The 20714-nt window shown below is 47.7% G+C and overlaps 1 protein-coding gene across 2 annotated transcripts; it reads left to right on the forward strand.

Annotated features, from left to right (window-relative positions):
• The first annotated feature begins 1776 nt into the window (after positions 1 to 1776).
• sgpp2 (sphingosine-1-phosphate phosphatase 2) lies at positions 1777 to 20700 on the forward strand. 2 transcript variants are annotated; one of them, XM_030380430.1, is made up of 5 exons: positions 1780 to 2160; positions 11327 to 11488; positions 17335 to 17514; positions 18525 to 18614; positions 18907 to 20700. In XM_030380430.1, the coding sequence occupies exons 1-5, from the start codon at positions 1918 to 1920 to the stop codon at positions 19456 to 19458; spliced, it is 1227 nt and encodes a 408-aa protein (XP_030236290.1). In that variant the 5' UTR covers positions 1780 to 1917; the 3' UTR covers positions 19459 to 20700. The 2 variants fall into 2 exon arrangements, with proteins under 2 accessions (XP_030236292.1, XP_030236290.1); XM_030380432.1 differs by lacking the exon at positions 11327 to 11488 and having other exon boundaries at positions 1777 to 2160.
• Positions 20701 to 20714: the final 14 nt, after the last annotated feature.

Here is a 20714-nt window from a genome sequence, read left to right on the forward strand (position 1 = left end):
GATTTCACCGTCTCTCAAGAACTGCTCATCTTGATATCGCTGCGTTATTGTCTCTGTTGTAGAGACAACGCACTCTATAGATCCAAGGCCTATAGACTGTAGTGGTCAGGAATCTAATATTTCCCTCATAGTTTAGTTATGCTCGTATTCGAGCGGCCGATTATTTCAGAATTCTATTTAATTGTTTTAAGTTTTCAACAATATTTCGATATCATTAGCAACAGACTGAGCTTGTCTTATTATTATGCAAAGAAGATGCATTCAATTGTAGCCTAGGCTTGTACGAGATAATAACTAATAGGCTACTATAACCTACCACGATTTCACGGTCATCCATGAAGATAACTAGCCTGGCACCGCCCATATATCTACTTCTAATACTACTACCTCAATTTTCATTTCACTTCAGTACTAGGTCTGGGTCTGCTTAATATGAATGCGTTCCATGGAAACCAGATTTCTGGCGGTCCAATCAGCGAACAGAGGGAGTGGCTGAGAACGATGACGTCTAGGTCGCGCGCCAGTTTCAGTTGTAGTCAGAGGAAGACAATGGAGAAGGATACGAGAGAAGCTATTCGGTCTGTTGTGGGATTGCTGCCGAAAATTGATAAATTAAAGCCAGAGCAAGAACATGCTTTGCAGAGTTTTGTTGGTGGCCATGATGTTGTGGCGCTTCTCCCCACCGGGTTCGGGAAAAGTTTGATTTTCCAGCTGGCTCAGTTAGCGGTGTAGGAGCCGGTCCCGTCGCATGACATACGTCACAACCAAACGCTATGCGATTGGTTATGGCAGATCCAGAGTGGCACTGGGCAGATCCAATCATTTTAAAACATCTACAGACACCCGCCGCCTCCAAGTGAGTGAACGTTTGTCAATTGAGCCGTTCCAGTCCTTCTGAACAAATGAAATGAGGTACGATGGTTTGGTAGGACCACCAGGCTAGAAGATAACAGCTCTTTAAGGCAAATCGGATCAAGCATCAATATCAACAAAGATTGCTGCATTGCATAAATAAAAAGCATTTCAGAATATGTATTTTTTTTTTCAAGAAAAGGAGGCAGGCATAACGCCGTGCCTGCCTCCAGGGCAGAGGACCTCCATCCTCGGCCCAACATCAAACCCAGGGTGCTTATAGCTTGCAGGAGTGTTCCAACAACTCTTCCACCTCTCTCTGAGGCTGAAGGTGTCCAAGCGGTGGAAGACCTCCTTCATTGTTCCGGTGCCTATAGCACATCCCAGCTCTCTCAATGAAGGCCAGTGGTGCTGATCCCTCACATCGTGAAGGCCTTCAAGAGACTGGTTCTGCAGCACCTTAGGACCCAGGTGTGTGACTCCATGGACCGACAGCAGTTTGCGTACGAGGCCCAGACCCCATCAGGGGGATCATCTACCCACCACCATGTCTAGACCCAATCAGGGGGATCATATCCATAGTCACCCCACCACCAGGTCTAGACCCCATCAGGAGGATCATCTCCTGCATACTGTATGGATCCATCCCATGAAGAGTCATTTATGTATAATCGCTAAATGTGTTCAATAAATGTAATGGTTCATTTGAACACCAGTCCCTCCTGGCTGAATAAAGCCAACAACATAATTTCCTTCAGATTCATGGTGAACACCTCTGTGTCTAAAGGTCACACCTCTACCTCCTGTAACTCCGCCTCCCGAGGACGCACCTTTCCTCCCGTAGCTCCGCCTCCTGAGGACGCACCTGACCTGGAGTAGCTCCTCCTCCTGAGATCGCACCTGTACTGCCGTAGCTCCGGCTCCTGAGGACGCACCTTACCTGCCGTAGCTCCGCCTCCTGAGGCCGCACCTGTCCCGCCGCTCCTCGCTCTGCATTCTGCACGTGAGGGCTCTCGACGCAATTACGCTCACACACAGTTCCCGGCTCGGTGTTGTGGTGCCACCATGTCAGAGTGGCTGGATTACCTGAACGACTCGACCCTCGTCGCTCGCTTCCAGAGACAATGCGGGCTCGTTCTGTCCGACGCCGGCCCCCGGGACAGCGGGGGGAGCACGGGGAAGGACCACCCGCTGCGATCCGTCACACAGCGGGCCGGTATGACACATGGACACGTGTCGGAGAACTTGCATCCGCAGAATTCTCCCGAACATAACCAAAAGATGAACGGATACAAAGGGAATGAACACGTAAGTTGTCGAAAACAGAATTCGTTATGATCCGTGTGACCTGCTTTTCTGGTTTGTCCACCTCCATCCCGCTCTGCTTTGAGATGGTCAACCCGATAGGCTGGTGGCCTGCTATTGTTCCAGCGATCTTCTCGGTTCATTCACATTCCTCTACCTCTAATGCAACCCAGCTAGAACTCCTTTTGCATTTAAAAAAATAAATTGACATAATATTCTCAGGTACTTTTTAATATAACTTGTATTTGAGAGTTTCCATTGTAGCTAAATAGATCGTTATCCTGAAGAACAATTATTAGGCTATTAAAAAATACAAGCTTCCCGCTTTAGTCAAATAGTCCAAAATAGTTTTGCTATGCCAGAAATTTGCCATTCATTCAACTCAACCTGAATGAATTCTCTGGATCAGTGTGTCGTTACTCATTGCTAACCATTATGAGGGTTAACCATAAAGCAACTGGCAGCTTTGAGTTTACCACGAAAGCATGACTATACAATTGCAAGATGGTAAAAGATGTACGGTGTCTGTGCTGCATGATGAGACGGAGAACACATTGAGGAACGATTGTAGTGTTATTAGTGTTCTAGTGTGGGCTTTCAGCAGTAGAAGATCCTGGAAGCACAGCAGGCTGCAGACCTCAAAGGTGTCCACTTGTAGATTGACCAGAGCGGAAGACAAACCAATATGAGGACTGTGGTTCTCCAACCACAATAACGTGCCAAACATGTGTTCGCTATTTTATTGTGGTTCTACAACCACAATAACATGCCAAACATGTGTTTGCCATGTTGTTGTGGTTGTAGGACATGGCTAACACATGTGTTCGCTAAATCAATAACAGTTAAAGGAAAGTAGCAGGTAGAGACAATAGTGACAGGGTTGAACTGTATTATCAACCACTCTAGATGATCAAATCAAAGGCCTTGCCAGGTGTTGTTACTGGTAGAATTCATATATTGCATTGAGAGTCAGAAAATGTAAGAACAATGTACACCTGTAACATTTACATTAAAGGGGACATATTATACCACCAGGTGTGAGTGTGATTAGCCTAACAAGCCGTTTCGAAAATCTGCCCCATATGACATCACTAGTGGGCGTGTCCACCTAGATCTGTGCTGGATAGATGAGCAACGTCTACTTCAGTCCACTGGGTAGGCTGGTAGACTAATCCATCCAGCACAGATCTAGGTGGACACGCTCACTAGTGATGTCATATGGGGCAGATTTTCGAAACAGCTTGTAAGGCTAATCACAGTCACACTTGATGGTATAATATGTCTCCTTTAAAGATCCAATGGCATGAAAATTTCACTTTCTGAGGTTTCTTACATTAATATAAGTTCCCCTAGCCTACCTATGCTACCCCAGTAGCTAGAAAGTTCGTTGGTTGTAAAAAGAGCACTAGGAATTCTGCTACACCTTTGAAAAAACGAATCTCAGACACGCCGTTTGGGAATTTTCCACGTACGTCGTCATAAGGGGAGATGCCACATCCCCTTTCTCTGCCTTGCCAGCCCAGAGAATTTGGCCCGCAAATGAGCTGTGTGTGTGTGTGTGTGTGTGTGTGTGTGTGTGTGTGTGTGTGATTACACACACTGTAACGCAAGTGTTGTACACTTCTTTGGATGACCGTTCTGATGTTGGTGTTATGGCGCATAACACGTCGGTTCTTTGACGTCTCTGGTATTTCCACAACAAGACTGTATTTGGTGTTATCTAAGCCATAATTGAGATTCGCTGCTCGCCGCCCGCTGCCGCGAGGCACCACCACCACAGAGCACCACCGCCCGGCAGCGGGCAGCGGGCAGCCGGCAGAGCGCGGTTCAGTCTACTTCAGATTGATGTGGAAGTGGAAAAACCAGAGACGTCGGAGAACACAATGCAGTCGTTTGTGATTCATAATATTGTCTGGAGGCGCAAACAGCTTTTGGCCGTGATAATATGTATTATATGATATGTATTATATGATATTATTTAAATATAGAGCTCCAGGACTGTAACGCAAGTGTTGTACACTTCTTTGTTATTTAGATAACCGTTCTGCTGTTGGTGTTATGGCACATAACACGTCGGACTCTCGTCTCTGGTATTTCCAGAACGAGACTCGTAGTGGGGGTTATCTCAGCCATGTTTGAGAAGGAATTGGGGGAAAATAACTTTGGCTTTGACTCCCTGAAGTACATGGAGGAAAAAGGGATTGTTGCCCGTGAATGTCTTCCGCTTGAGCCCCGCTTCCCGCTGCCCACTTCCCGTGGTGCCTAAGCGCTGCCCGCTGCCGAGGCGGGGATCCCTCTGCAGCGAGGCTCAGGCGGGAGACAATCGGGGCAACAATCCCTTTCGCCTCTATGTCATGGTTCAGTCTACTTCAGATTGATGTGGAGACGTCGGAGAAGCTGACGCAGTCGTTTGAGATTCATGATATCGTCTGGAGGCGCACACAGCTTTTGGCCATCATAATATATATTATATGATATAGGTATCTATGTATAATATGATATTATTTAGATATAGTGCACCAGGACTCCCACCGGAGCACCCGAAGTGTTCTAGAATATTTACAGAACACAACCAAAGGCTGTGTGCGCTTGCCATTGCAATGCATCCACTGTGAACCGAGCGCATGGTACCGTGGAAGCGTGCTACTCAGGGCCACACCCCAACCCTCCTCCTTGACCCGCCTCTCTCCTCCTCATTTGCATTAAAGCTACAGATACCAAAACGGCATGTTTGGGGAAAGCTCCATGTGCGACCTGCTTGCAGTGGCTGTAATTCTGCACCACGGCTGAATTTTGGGAACGTCTTCAAATACTGTGTTAGGGGCCCGATAATATCTATATTAAAGCATCCATAAAGTAGCATGCCATAGGACCTATAACATTTAGGGCATTTAGCAGACGCTTTAACCAAAGCAACTTACAATAAGTACATTTGTCATAAGAAAGTGAAACAATATATCGCTGTCGGTACAATAAGGATTTTCATAGAACCAATTGCAAAGCACTACGAATTGTTAGGTTAACCCATTCCCCATATACAACAAAGATAGCTAGGATAAGATAGGCTACTACATAACTATGTACTATAGCTAAATACGACATACATAAGTGCGTACATTAAAGTCATAAAGTGCCAGGACGCACAACACACAACACGTATGAGGGGTGGGACAGGGTGGCTGTGCAGAGTCTAGATGAACTCTGAACAGGTGAGTCTTAAGGCTTTTACGGAAGCTGGTGTGCAACTCTGAAATCCTTACTTTGGCAGGGAGCTCGTTCCACCACTGCGGTGCCAAATCAGAGAAGAGTTGTGACTTTGATGATCGACTTTTACTTGCTCTTAGCGTTGACGTTACCAGACGTCCAGCGGAAGTAGTTGAGCGGAGCGCTCGAGCTGGGATGTGTGATTTGACCAACGCTTGGAGGTAGGCAGGGGCAGTCCCTTTGACTGCCTTGTAAGCCAGTACTATCGTTCAATCTGATACAGGCTACTACAAGGAGCCAGTGGAGGTCCCTGAAGAGGGAGGTCACATAGGGGACGGTAGGTTGAACACAAGGCGCGCTGCAGCGTTCTGGATATGCTGCAAAGGTATAATTGCCCAGGCAGGGAGTCCAGCCAGGAGCGAGATGCTGTAGTCGAGGCGCGAGATGACGAGCGCTTGGACCAGGAGCTAAGCTGCTTTCCTCATGAGGAACGGCCGGATCCTGCGGATGTTGTAGGGGCAAATCTGCAGGATCGGGCCATCGTAATGATGCTTGCGGAGCAGCAAAACGTATTGTCCAGAACCACACCGAGGTTTCTGGCAGTTGGTGATGGAGATACAGCGATGTTCTCAACAGTGACCAGTAGGTCTGTGTGAGGGCATCTTTCCCTTGCATTAGTAGGAGCTCGTTCTTGTTGAGGTTAAGCTTCAGGTGATGGGTAGTCGTCCAAGTGCTGACATCTGCCAGACATTCTGAGATGCATGTTGCAATCAGGGTATTGTCGGAGGAGGGGAAAGGGAGGAATAGCAGAGTGTTGTCAGCGTAGCAGTGATAGGAAAAACTGTGATGTGATTACAGAGCCTAGGGATCTGGTATATAGGGAGAACAAAAGGGGTCCCAGTTGACACTGGTGCCTTGAGAGACACCAGTGTCAAGAGTGCAGGGTTTGGACAAGGAGCCATTCCATGTGACCCGAAAGGTGCAATTCGTCAGGTAGGATAGGATGTGAATCAGGATAGCGCAGAGTCAGCAATGCCGAGTTCGGCGAGAGTTGTGAGGAGGATCTGGTGGTTCGCTGTGTCAAACGCCACGGTCAGGTAGAGGATAATGAGAATCGATGAGAGGGACGAGGCTCTAGCAGCACCGAGTGACTCAGTCACAAAGAGAGCTGTCTCAGTGGAGTGTGCGGCCTTGAAGCCTAAATGATGAGGGTAAAGCAGCTTGTTGTGTGACAGACAGGAGGACAGTTGGTTAACAATGGCAAGTTCTAGTGTTTTAGAAAGGATTGAAAGAAGAGATATCGGTCTGTAGTTGTGAATGTCGGTGTTGTCAAGGGTCGGTTTCTTGAGGAGCGGCTTTATCCGGCAGTTTTGAAGGATGCTGGAACAAGGCCTGAAGTGAGGGAGGAGGTGATAAGGGGAGGGGGCAGGTGGTGGCATGGTTGGACGGAACTACTCTGTTTACATCTTTTGAGGAGAGAGGAATAATGTGGGTAAAAACAGAGGTCGGAATAGGGTGAGGGAGGATGGTGGCTGGGGCAAAAGGGGAGCTGATGTCCTTCAGCTTCTGGGTAAAGTATGTAACAAAGTCATCAGCAGTGAGGGATGAAGGAAGGGGAGGGGGGATAGGTGAGGAGGGAAGAGAACATGGAAAACAGTTTCCTGGGATTGGAGGTGGAGGAGTTAGTTTTCGGTCCGGTAGAAGGCAGATTTGTCTGAGTGGAAGCTAAAGGTAGTATGATAGGTCATAAGGGAAGTCTGATATCTTCCATTTCCTCTCAGCCGCCTGCATCTCTGCTCTATAAGCATGCAAAGATTTGGACAGCCAAGGCGGGATGGGCGAGGATTGCGCTGGTCTGGAGTGGAAGGGACAGTGGGAGTCCAAGAAGGAGCAGAGGGAGGATAGCATGTTGTCGGAGGCTTCCTCTGTGGACAGTTGAGAGAATGGTACTGAAGACAGGACAGTTGAGGCAAACGTAGAGGGAGAGAGAGTTTTCAGGTAACTGTGGGTGGTAAGTAACTATGTGAGGAATAGGAAGGAGGGAGGGGGAGGACTTCAAGGGGAGAGAAAAAGCTACAAAGTGATGGTCAGACACAGGGAGTGGGATAATGGAGAGAGCCGAGGTACCGCATGTAATCATTCCATGTGATTGATTCCATCATTTCATGATGATATCAAGCCATGATTTTGTCTCCTACCGGGAGAGAATCTACCACCATCTTTCTTAGTACACAATAGCTAGAGTTAACACATTATGCCACCAGGTGTGTGCTGGATAGATCAGTCTACCAGCCTACCCAGTGGACTGTAGCAAACGTTGCTCATCTATCCATCATACATCTAGGTGGACATGGCCACTTGTGATGTCAGAAGAGGCAGATTTTCAAAACGGCTTGTAACGGCTAATCAAACTCACACTCAGGCGCGGAGTGGGGCACTAATCAGGCACTTGCAGAGGGGGGGGCTATGGGTGCCCGAGCCCCTGCCCTTTTCCCTCTGAAGGACCAAAGTGCCCTTTTGAGTGGTCATTTAAATTTTCAATGCTTTGTAAAATTACACAGGACAAATTAAACATTAGCATGTGAATCAATTATTCGAGAATAAAAATGTCTAAAAGTAATAATATAGAAGTAAAGTTTGTACTTTGCAGCCTCGTTTACCGGCGCTCAGTGCACTGCTGCCGCTGGGTGACGTCATAGGCTATCAACGTGACCTTTCACCTTTGCCTGCCTGCAAGATGCGCTTGTTGTTTCGAGAGACGGTACAACACAGGGTAAGATCACTACAGAGTCAGACACAGACAGTTGTTTCCAAAACCATTAAGTTGGTAATGCTAAACAAACTAACAGTTATCTCGTTTTGTAGTGTCATTTTGAAGTATAGGCCTATTTGCCAGCAAAAGCTTTTCAACAAGCATCGTTTTAATTGACCTGTAAAATTGGCTACCACTCGGTTTATTTTATATAACCTACCAGCTAGCTATAGAGCTAACCTATCTGGGAAACCTTTTGAAATTGCAAAGGGAAAGCATACATCGTTATCAGTGGCGGTGGGTCAATAGAGGGCGCTAGGGCGCCGCCCCTCCGTGAAATATTCACTTGATAATATCTGCCAACTATCATCAACTTTTATCAATACAAAATAAATCAACAAAAATATATAGCGATTATCCTCGTTTAATTGTGTGATTTACTTGTTACTGCCAGCAACCATTTAAATGCGTCTGAACGTCAATGATTTGGGCTAGGCTAGTAATTGGTCATTCGAAATAAAGCCCTCCTCCAAGTCAGGGGCGCCGGCCATGTGGAAGTCAATGTAAGCTCGCTAACTTTTTGCTGTCTATCAAGCAGCGACAGCTTTTAATTGGCACAAGAAAACTCGCCCTCGGGTCGCACCAGTGTGCGCCCCAGGCCAATGGTATCGCTTTTCTTTTTTGTGATCACCACATGATTGGACAATTCAGCGAATCAATCACGCAACACAACTAGCCTACATGTAGAGGATAGATAGATCGGTAACTAGCAGAGAGTTGTAAGAACTTTCCACCCTTTTCAGTGGAGGAATTGGACTCCCCAAGCAATGTTATTAAAAGGAGCAAGTAAGTTACATATTCATTTCGGCCTGTAGCATATAAACAAAATGAAGCGACCGTCCCATATTTCTAACTGCATTTGTAGACATTGAGACTCAAAAAATGGATGCTATAGGACAGTGATCATTATTTGTCTCAATATCAGAATAACAACAATGGGTCAAATAGCAATGGCTGTAGGAATGGCCATAAAGTAGGTCTGTATATGCAGTGTAAGCTTGTCCAGGCCCTAAAAGTAAGGATGTAGGCAATGAATCTGAATGAATAGTAGGTAAAAGTGGCCATCACCAGCCGCCACTGATCGTTATATTGAATCTGTATACTCTGTAGTAACTACTTGGCCACATGACATGGCCAAATCCGTTTCATGTCTACTCTGTCTCGGTGTCTCTGACAGTAGTGTTTTTTGCATTTGCCCTTTTTGGAATTTGAGCCCCTGCCATCGGGAAAATTCTCCCCGGCCCGGCCCTCCCCATTTATACTGGTATTAATTGGGGATGTGCATTTCTGGCAAACATACTATTCAATATTCGTATAATAATATCGAAAATCGGTCAATCAAGAACCCCGCAAGCACCTCGTAAACACGCACACACAATGACACAGGGAGAGGCTTTTATGATTTGTATGAAATAAATCTGTTTATTTCAACCATTGCGCCATCAACATTCAACATCAAAATTATTTCAACGTGGGCTAGGCAGATAGGCCTACATGTTACAAATCTGTTAACATATTCTCCATCCATTAAAAGAGAAAGATCAGTTAAGTCATTAATTTGTCTGAAATATACCAGCCAGCACATACACATTTGACTAGCAGCTTGTGCTAGCTCCCGCCTAGCAATAACGTCAATGATTGAGCTCTGGCTAACTGTTTTTCTGTCAATTCACCTGCACGACTCGTTGATGCCTGACTTCAGAATAAATCCCTTATTCCAGCATCCGCTTCTTCTTTATTTTGGCCTTTTCAACCCCTCCTTTCTCCCTTCTCTTCTTGCCTTCCATGAGTGCCACAACAAGCAAGCAACCACGAACTTACTCGCTTTCTCTGTCTGACGCATCTTTCGGGTCATGCCATTAGACGTGGGGCCGCTCAAATATCCCCCTACATTTCCGAAAATGGACTTGACCTGCATTTCCCAATCCGAGGAGTCTTTGCTCCATTCTACGTCAATTCAAGAACAAAGAAATGACAGTAAACTGTCGTTCATATTTTTTATTTATGACCATGAAAGTTCTGTAACGCCTGAATAATGACGAATTAAATGAAGTAAAAAAAATGAAATACAAAATAACATGAATGAGACAGAGAGTAAGCAAGTGTTATAAATATTGGTTGGATGTTCACTTGACTTATATTGTATATTTCGGGAATTTTCACGGAGTCTTGAAGGGGATTAAATTATACTCAGGGCCGGCTTGCAGACGTCTCGAGGCCGCTCATAATAATTGTGGGCCGGTCCAACTGACTTTGCAGGCCGCTCACAACAATTGTGGGCCGGTCCAACTGACCTCGCTGGCTGGCCGGCCGAACGGGAAATCTCCCGATCGTCCCGACGGGCGACTCCGCCTCTGCTCACACCTTGTGGTATAATATGTTGACTTTAACATCTGAAAGCTGAATGAGAGAGCACACAACACAGAGGCTGGCCTTTTTAGCGGTCCTATTCGACAGTCTACTACATGTGGTGTCAGCATGCATCAACATCAGCCTGAACCTCATCTGACCCCATCCTGGGCCCGAGACAGCGGTGACTCACTGGATGCTGACCAAACAAATACTATGTTCCACAACAACGTGTGTCTGTAATCTCTTGCAGGGTTTTTACCCGCTCCCCTTTGCCAACTGAAGCAGACTTATTCCCGGACCACATCCAATAGTGATGAGATCCATCCAGTAGAGATGGTCTGGCATACATGGGTTCTTCATGTCAATGTGTTTTTGTGGCCAATACATTTACATTTAGGGCATTTAGCAGACGCTTTCATCCAAAGTGGTTTACAACGGTTCATACACATATTCACACAACAACCCTTGAGGCAGCCATGCCAGGCGACAGCCAACTGGTCAAGGGAAGTCAGGGTGAGGCCTCTTGCTCAGGGACACCTCGACACTCGTATAGGAGGAGCCGGGGATCAAACTAGCAACCTTCCGGTTACAAGTCAACCCACTGTACCTCCTGAGCTGAGCAGACCCCCGCACTATGAATCACCTAGATGGATTTCAGGTTCCCCTTATACCTCCTCCCTAAACAGGGCCCTATCTATTGTTCACTTTGTTGGGGGCACTAGTGAGCCAAGTGGAGCCCAGGCCGTGTATTTCCTGCTAGCGTCATGCCTGCTCAGATGTTGTTCCCTCCCTCTCCCGCAGGGCGGGGTCAGGCCTCGGTACGAGGTGAGGAACTGGCCTCTCTACGTCCTCTTCCTGCTGTCGGCGGCGCTGGGACACGAGGTCTTCTACATCACCGTACTGCCCGGCGTCCACTGGCACCTCGACCCCTTCCTCTGCAGACGGCTGGTCAACACCTGGACCGTAGGTCAGGGAGGGAGGGAGAGAGGGGGAGAGAGAGGGGGAGAGAGAGAGAGAGAGGGAGAGAGGGAGGGAGAGAGAGAGAGAGAGAGGGAGGGAGAGAGGGAGAGAGGGAGAGAGGGAGGGAGAGAGAGAGAGAGAGAGAGCCTCAGAATGCCAGACTGTTCCCAAATGAATGGCTCTCACAACCTCTGTTTCTGTCTGTCTGTCTGGTGTTCACCTTCAACCTCCTTTCATCCTGCGTTGCCCCCCTGTCGACCTGTCTCTGACACCAACGTCTCCATATCCCCAGGCCTGGGGGCCAACTGGGGCCAACTGGGGCCAGGGGTGAAGGGGGGCACACATAAGGACTGATGATCAGCAGTGGAACACGGGGGCCCCGCGGGGCCCCGTGTGATGGCAGTGTGATCGCATTTTGTGTCCTGGCCGCTTGGGTACATGGTGTGCATTCTGCAAGTGAACTCCCCATGGTAGACACCCTTCGGGAGTCAACAATACATGCCATTCTTTTGCAGCTCCCCCCCCCCTCAAATACACAGACACACACATGTCCGACACACACAGACCCGACACAGACACACAGACACAGGCTGGACTAACACAGACACACACACAGACACACGGACACACACAGGCCTGACTAACACTCAGTGTGTTTACATGGGCGGCTAGATCGGATTAAACCTCATACCGATATTGCTACTCGAACGGGCCGTGTCAATTATCCAAACGTACATGGCCTTTAAGAGATCGGATAATGGCCGGAGCATGGCTGAATCCGCTACCCTAGGTGGAGCTGTAGCCCTTTCAACAAGTGGTTATAGAGCCACTTCCGGTTCACCCCTACGTCCCATAAAAACAACAAACTCAGGCGGCATTCGAGATAGATGTTTTCAGTAGACAGCTGTCAGTTCACTTCGGGTCCATCTCATTTCTCCGACGATCCAATGTTCCAACCTCTCGGCCGTATGAGGACTCCTCCAGCGGCGGAGCAGTGGGAGGAGTCCAGCTGGAGGAGTCCGCATACGACCGAGAGGTCGGAACAATGGAGCGTCTGAGAAATTGCATGGACCCGAAATGAACTGACAGCTGTCGCACATGCGGCAACAATTCCTTTCTCCTCCATGTAGCGTTTCAATCTGGACTTCAGAGAGTCAAAGCCAAAGTTCCTTCCCCCAATTCCTTCTCCACCATGGCTGAGATAACCCCCACTACGAGTCTTTGTTGTGAAAGTACCAGAGAGTCCAAGAACCCGACGCAGTCTTGAAGATTCATAATATCAGAGAATATCTCCGTCAGTTCGGTTGTTGCGCAATGAATGAATAAAGATCGTATACACGTCAGATAAAAAGGCATTTATTTTGACAGATGTGCCAGAAGTTACTACTTTACAACCTCATTGATGACCAAAGTTTAAGAAAACATATAGGCCTACTTTAAATTCAGCCTTGGCTTCCTCCATCTTCTGCGTCACCTTTTTAAATAAATCGCCGTTTCTCGTTTTCCGACAGCGACAACCATAAACATATAAAGAAATAATTAAATATTTATATTTATAAAGAAATAAGATTTGTTTATGTCTATGGCGACAACAACATGACTACGTCTCCTTCTACTTCCGGCTCACGTCCCCCGGCCTCAAGATCTCGAGCATGCGAAATCCGATACGAGATACGATGCGGGTAAACATGCGGGTAAACATGCAGGTAGAGATCGGACTAAATCGAGTTATCTAGGTGTTCTTATCCAATCTCGCTTGTCCGTTCATGTACAGATTTCGGTCCGAAGTAGATCGGGTAAAGGTTTACATGCATTTTAAAAGTCTGGTTGAGGTCTTATTCAAATCTTTATCCGATAATGACTCTGCATGTAAACGCAATGACAGACGCACACAATTAGGACATTTAGCAGACGCTTTTATCCAAAGCGACTTACATCGGTTAATACACACATTGACACACCAACGGCAGAGGCAACAATGCAAGGCGACAGCCAGCTCGTCAGGAGCAGTTAGGGTTAAGTGTCTTGCTCAGGGACACGTCAACACTCAGCTAGGAGGAGCTGGGGATCGAACTAGAAATCTTTTGGTTACAAGACAACTCCTCTACCTTCTGAGCTAAGCCGACAGACGGCCACACAAACATACACAGGCTGTGACACACACAGACACATACAGGCAAACAGACACAAACAGGCCCAGCACTGGGGATTCAAACTCCCTTCTCACACTCGCGTCAGTAAAAAACACAAAACACACTTGTGTTTCTAACAACAGAAAACAGAGTTGTAAATCTTTTGGACGAGGCCCTGTGAGGTCGATTGGTCTTCAGACCAACTGACACCTGGCCAGCCAATCAGCAGGTACCACGTCACACATACAACCAATCACAACTCATCAACACTTATCAACTCATAACACAAACGTAACAGGGAAACATGAACAGAGAGAGGGTCTCAAACACATTCAACCCGTACATGGGACAGGGTCATAACATTGTCTTTTTAGGTATTTCCTGCAAAAATAATGTACAGAAACAAGGTTCTCATAATCCTAGGTAAATATCTCATTTACATCTTCTGGACGCTTCACTCAAAAGCAATTTACAGCCAGGTTTATCCTCACACCGACAGCATGTGTTTAAACCATGCAAGGCAACAGCCAATCACAGTGTCTTGTTGAGGGACCCCTTGACACTCAAATAGGAGGAGCCTCGGATCGAACTAGCGCCCTTCCGGTTACAAGTCAACCCGCTCTACCTCCAGAGCTAGTGTCTCCCCACTCAACTATCACCATCAAGGTAGTCCACCATGAGCAGGGACCCTCTGTCTAGACTCTGGGTCCAGAGTCTGTGTCCAGACTCTGTTAGTTCAACACAAGGGAGGCAGAGCCAGGAGCCGCTCATAAGTCGTGGACCTCAGAGGATGGCCTCTTGACCCCAGACATCTGGTTTCTGGTGTCTCTCTGCCTCCTTACTGTCTCTTTGTCTCTTTTACACTCTGGGCTGACCATGTGGTCTGATCGCATCTCCTTTAGAAAATCATTTACACACTGTCAACATACTGCACCTGTGTGTGACCACACACACACACACACACACACACACACACACACACACACACACACACACACACACACACACACACACACACACACACACACACACACACACACACACACACACACACACACACACACACGCAGGCTGTTGTGATGATACAATGGCTGTTAACCATATCGTTCATGAATGGCTCTCCAGGAAGCATCTTGCAATCCGAACAAGCAAGCAGCTGACCATCAGCTGACCTTGATACACGTCCTCTTTCAAGCAGCAGACACTGGGCTGACCTTGGTACACGTTCCCTCTCAACACAGAACCTCAGCTGACCTTGATGCACGTCCCCTCTAGACACAGACCCGCAGTTGACCTTGATACACGTCCCCTCTCAAGCAGAAGAAACTCAGCTGACCTTGATACACGGCCCCTCTCAAGCAGCAGCAGTCAGCTGGCCTTTATACACGTCCCCTCTCAAGCAGCAGACACTGACCTTGTTACACGGCCCCTCTCAAGCAGCAGATAACGACCTTGATACACTCCCCCAGCAGACAATGACCCTGATACACGCCCCCTCTCAAGCACACAGAACCTCAGACAACTGCCCTACTTCCTCAGCCACACCCACCCTTCATACACACACACACACACACACACACACACACACACACACACACACACACACACACACACACACACACACACACACACACACACACACACACACACACAAACCATACACACAAAAACACACACACCTGTGTATATGCAGATCAAAGTCTGGCTTCAACATGGTTTGGTCAATACAGTCATTCTGGAGAAATCATAAACACATGCACACTCACTCATTCAGACACACACACACACACACACACACACACACACACACACACACACACACACACACACACACACACACACACACACACACACACACTCCAAAGCCAGGACTGTGATGTCGTCTTGGTGTGTGTGTCGGGCGTCGGAATAGAATCTTACTCAGTGAACTCAACATGCACTAGTAGCTAAAGTCATTGTTCTCTGGAGTTATGTACCTGGTCACCTGTAGCAGGATAGGATATGATTGAATATCCTGCATTGACTTAGCATCCAGCTGCTGCAGCGATACGACTCATCTTCTGCTCTTTGGTCTATCCTTTGTTTCTACTGATCTCTCTTGCCGACTAGCACTAACCCTGGTGCAGCGCTCGTTCTCGCTCTAGCTCACTCTCTCGCTCTCTCTCTCTCTTACGGGGCAATGAACAGGCTATTTGCATATGTCTTGCTTTTTTTCTCTCCATGGCAACAGCCTCTCTTCTGATTACAGTGGTAGAGTAATGATAATAACCTTCTGTCTCTTTCCTTTCTCTATCCCTCTCTGTTCCTCTCTAAGACAGCCATTCATTAAATATACAAGGCCCAGGTCCTAAATAAACCAGAGCTCCAGTGAGCAGTCTCTCTCTCTCTCTCTCTCTCTCTCTCTCTCTCTCTCTCTCTCTCTCTCTCTCTCTCTCTCTCTCCCCGTCCGTCCGTCCGTCCGTGTGTGAATCTCTCGAAACATTTTAGACGAAACGTTTGGCAGGCTGCACCGCCATTACTGCACGCACACACACTCTCTCATTGTGTGTGTGTGTCATTGTGCACAGGCCGGCTGGCTGTAGACGCTGTGTCAGCATGCGGGCCAGCCCCGGTCTGGCCCTCCGCAGGCTGCAGCTACAGGCTCTGGAGCCTCATCCATTATTACCACCTCCTCCAGCCAGGAATAGAGCAGCTATAAATGTGGTGTAAAGCTTCCATCAGTGACTTGAACCGTAGCTATCAAGCCCCAAAGGAAACGTGGGTACAAGGTGTCTTTAAGGGTTAGTTTACTTCTGAGTACAACTGTATGCACTTCTGCAATCTCAGCGTTGTATCTTCATTGGTGAATTGCTTTGATAAAAGCGATTGGCTGATTAAACACAGTGTAATGCAGGTGCAATCGGAAAGGGCAGCAATTAGAAACGGTTTTAATTATCGATGTGTCTGCAGGTTTAGTAACCACTCCAACCACAGCCCAAAATATGTCTTACATCATCTTGCTGCGAAGAAAGAGAAACAACATTTGTTTTCAAAATGTAAGAAACAATGGTTCAATTATCAGATTATACTCCTACAATGTCCTGTTGATGGAACACCGATGACAGTGGTGGGAACATCAATGACTCGACCACCGTGGTTCCTCGGTGTAACGCCTGCTGCTATGTAGCGCAACAGTGACTGCCCCCTTTTTCAACAGTTCTGTTTCCGGTAGGACATTTACTCCATTGACATTTCGTAAAAACATTATATAGAGTTTTAAGCCTCCAACCAAGGCAATCGTTCGTCAAAGTAGTCGCATCCATGCAACTTTTGATTCAGCAGAACAAAAAAAGGAAAATGGTATAAAAAGCATAGGTACAAGAATGTGTTCATTCTTTTTTGGAACGAGTGAAGGAACTACTCATCCCATTAACCATAGCAAACTTATTCGCAATAGTCAACGTCGTAGTATTACACTTTAAGATGTCGCGGCGTAGTGCTTTTAAATTACATCACAAATAAAACATGTTTTTCTAAAAACTAAAAGGGAACTTCTTTAACTTGTGGCTTCTGCAGGAGCATATACCGTTGTTTCACAATATAACGGCGGTTGGTAAGTATAGATTGGATGGTTACGACATTACAGCTTTTGATGAAAACCTCTATTGAGAATATTAATGGGATTTTTGCACTATATAGCCGTCATGGTGATCCAGCAGACATGTTCTCCTTCCCCAGCTGGTGATGTACGTGGGCCAGGTGCTGAAGGACCTGCTAAAGCTGCCTCGCCCTCTGTCGCCCCCGGTGGTCAAACTGGAGATGCGCGTCGACGCAGAGTACGGCCTTCCCTCCACGCACGCTATGGCCGCCACAGCCATCGCCTTCACCCTCCTGCTCAGCGCCACCTCAAGGATCCAGGTGGGTGCACCTGCCTCTATTCCTAGGGGGCCCCGGGGACCTGGCCTCCTCTCTCCCGTTGTCATGGGGACGCATGGAACAGGATGTTCAGAATATTTCAGGAGCCTCCCTCAACCAATCCTCGAGGGCACAACAAAAATTCTGCCATCACGTCACTGAGTGGCACTGGTTTATGACCCAGCTTAGCATTAGTGACAGCTTCCACAGAGCCTGCCTCGTGATGTTCGTTTGGTCATGTGAACTTTGCTCCTGTGGGCGGTAAAGCTTTCCTGTGAGGGGGTTTTGTGCAGGAGGCTGTGAGGACCATGGGCATGAGGCTGTGAGGACCATATTGGGGGTTCTGGGGAGCGTGGGCACGGGATCCCCGACCGAACCGTGGCCCGGTTCAGCACTAAGGGGCCTGGGGGGGGGTTCTATGTTTCTCAGAGCAGGTCGGAGGTCACGATAGTCAATCACAGTTTGGACCCCTCCCCCCTGCCCTTTGTGCCCCTTTACAAACCAAGAGAAGAAAAGTCTTCATGAAGTGCCATTGAATGGGCGTCCAGGAGAGAGAGAGAGAGAGAGAGAGAGAGAGAGAGAGAGAGAGAGAGAGAGAGAGAGAGAGAGAGAGAGAGAGAGAGAGAGAGAGAGAGAGAGAGAGAGAGAGAGAGAGAGAGAGAGAGAGAGAGAGAGAGAGAGAGAGAGAGAGAGAGAGAGAGAGAGAGAGAGAGAGAGAGGTGCTTGTCACCCAGCTCCAGTGAACGTCAGCAAGAAGAGGAGAAGAGCATCCTTCCGCTGAAGGATGAACTGCTGAATTGTGGCGTAGAGCTCAGGGGTTGTGGGCGGGGGTTGATTCCCACGCTGACACAGTGGAACGTCAGGAATGTTTGTGGGGGATGTGAGGAATTCTGAGCAGCCGGTCTACTGCACTTCCTCTCACACACAAAGTGACTTCATCAACCAACTGTTTGCATGTTTGTCTGTCGTGTTGTGTGTGTATTTATTGGCGGTTCTGTGTGTTTGTGTCTCAGTTCCAGTTTGAAGTGGGCCTGATGGTTGCAGTGGTCCTGTCCTCTCTGGTGTGTCTGAGCCGTCTCTACACCGGCATGCACTCACTTCTGGTGAGATACAGTAACGCACACACATACTCGCGCGTGCACACGCAAATGTGCTGATTAGAGTTAACAGTGGAACATAATGTGAGGAAGCTTAAAGTTAAGGCCAACAGTTTTACACCTGACTCTTAAGTACCGTAACATAAGCATAATGAAAGGGATTTCAACAGGCTAATTTTATTTATTTATGTTGAATGAATCATGGACGTATAGAAACATGTTGTTTGGATGGACGTATAGAAACCAGTGTTATGTTTTGATGGACGTATAGAAAAGTGTGTTATGATTGTCTGCTCAGGACGTCCTGTGTGGAGTGTGGCTGTCGGCGGGCCTCATGCTCCTCACCTACCCCTACTGGGAGGCCTTCGACCGCTTCCAGCTGACCAGCCCCCTCTCCCCCCCGGTGCTGGTTGCCCTGCCCCTGTTCCTGAGCTACAACTACCCCCAGCTGGACCACTACAGCCCCACGCGCGCCGACACCACCACCATCCTGGGCGTGGCGGCCGGCTGCTCCGTGGGCTACTGGACCAATGCGCAGCTGGGTGTGACCTTTGAGCCCCCCCACGGGGCGCTGCCTGTGGCCCTGCCGCCACTGACGGCCGGGGCGCTGGCAGCGGGGCTGGCCCGCTACTTGGTGGGCGCAGCGGTGTTGCTGGCCACGCGGTGGGCCGTGCGGGCAGCCAGCCTGAGGGCGCTGTTTGCCTGGTACAGCGTGGAGCCCGGCGACGCCCCCAGCGCCGCCCGCCGGAGGGAGATCGAGGTGCCATCAAAGTTCCTGACGTACTCGGTGGTGGGGCTGGTGAACGCCGTGCTGGTGAACCGACTGTTCCTCCTACTGGGGATCTTGTGACCACCAGAACCACCTGTGACCTCATATCCAGGACGCTGACGGTGATACCGGTCACTCGTCCAACGCTACACAATAGAGATCCTGAGACACTGCTAGACCCTGCTTACATAACTTTATACCCACTCATCATGACACAATGAGCCCAATCCCAATGTCTGGACTCACAGACTTTGCTGCGCCTTCTCGCGAAATTATTAAGGCTAGAGCTGTCCCAATGTCGAATTCCAAAGGGTGTGAGGGTTTGAGTCCACACTTACCGAGCCCTTTCCGTGGGTCTGCATCAGTGCAAACTTCACCTAAGGGAATTACCCACAGGTCAAAGCCTTGTGACGTTTACCACGGGGACCATAGGGAAATCCGGAAATTAGGAAGGTAAACAACAAGACGAAGCTACTGTCAATGCGCAACCAGATGGGAATTTTTCTGTGTTTTTTTTAGTGAGCCGGATCATTTGGATCAGCTCACCAACAAGAGCCGACTCTTTTGGCTCCCAAACGGCTCATCATATTACTTATACCTTTTATAATTCAGCCAAATGTAGCCCGTTCTGACTTATGATTAGTATGTGTAGGCCAATAATCACCTAATTCAATACATCCTTTATACTGATGTATTCAAAAGTAAAAATTATATTTTCTAATATCAATAAATTGCTGTAGCCGATTGTTTTCATTGCATTTAAAAAAAAAAAATTTTTAATGAGAATTCAGCAGCATCTTTGTCATTAAACGTTGCCAAGGTAACATGTGCTCTCGTGAAGTGCTGTCCCAATCCCATATATATATACCTATCTGAGCCCATGTGTGCTGAACACTGAGTCATACAGATTTTTACACATATTTTGACCTCTTTATTACTCACTTAGCACCTGAGATCAATTGAGTCTGAGTCCCGTGAGTCCAAGGACTGGAAAACCAGTCCGATGGTGAAGCATTCCTGGCCGTCTGTTTAGCCCTGCTGCTCTGCTCAGACTAAACATACAGCAACAGGGCCGGTTGATACGCTGTTCTGGAACAGCATGTTGAAACATGACCAACATGCTCTGTACTGGAGCAGCATGTTGATCCATGACCAACATGCAGCAGGTGCTGAACACTGAGTCATACAGATTTTTACACATATTTTGACCTCTTTATTTACTTTCTTTTATTGTTGCTATGTGGCTATTTAGAAACCCAGCGTAATAATTGTGCTCTTGTGTACTTGTACAATAAGATGTAATAAAAGTAATTCTGATTCTGATTCTGGAGGGAACA

Source organism: Gadus morhua, chromosome 16, assembly GCF_902167405.1.
Source record: "Gadus morhua chromosome 16, gadMor3.0, whole genome shotgun sequence".
NCBI classification, from domain to species: Eukaryota; Metazoa; Chordata; class Actinopteri; order Gadiformes; family Gadidae; genus Gadus; species Gadus morhua.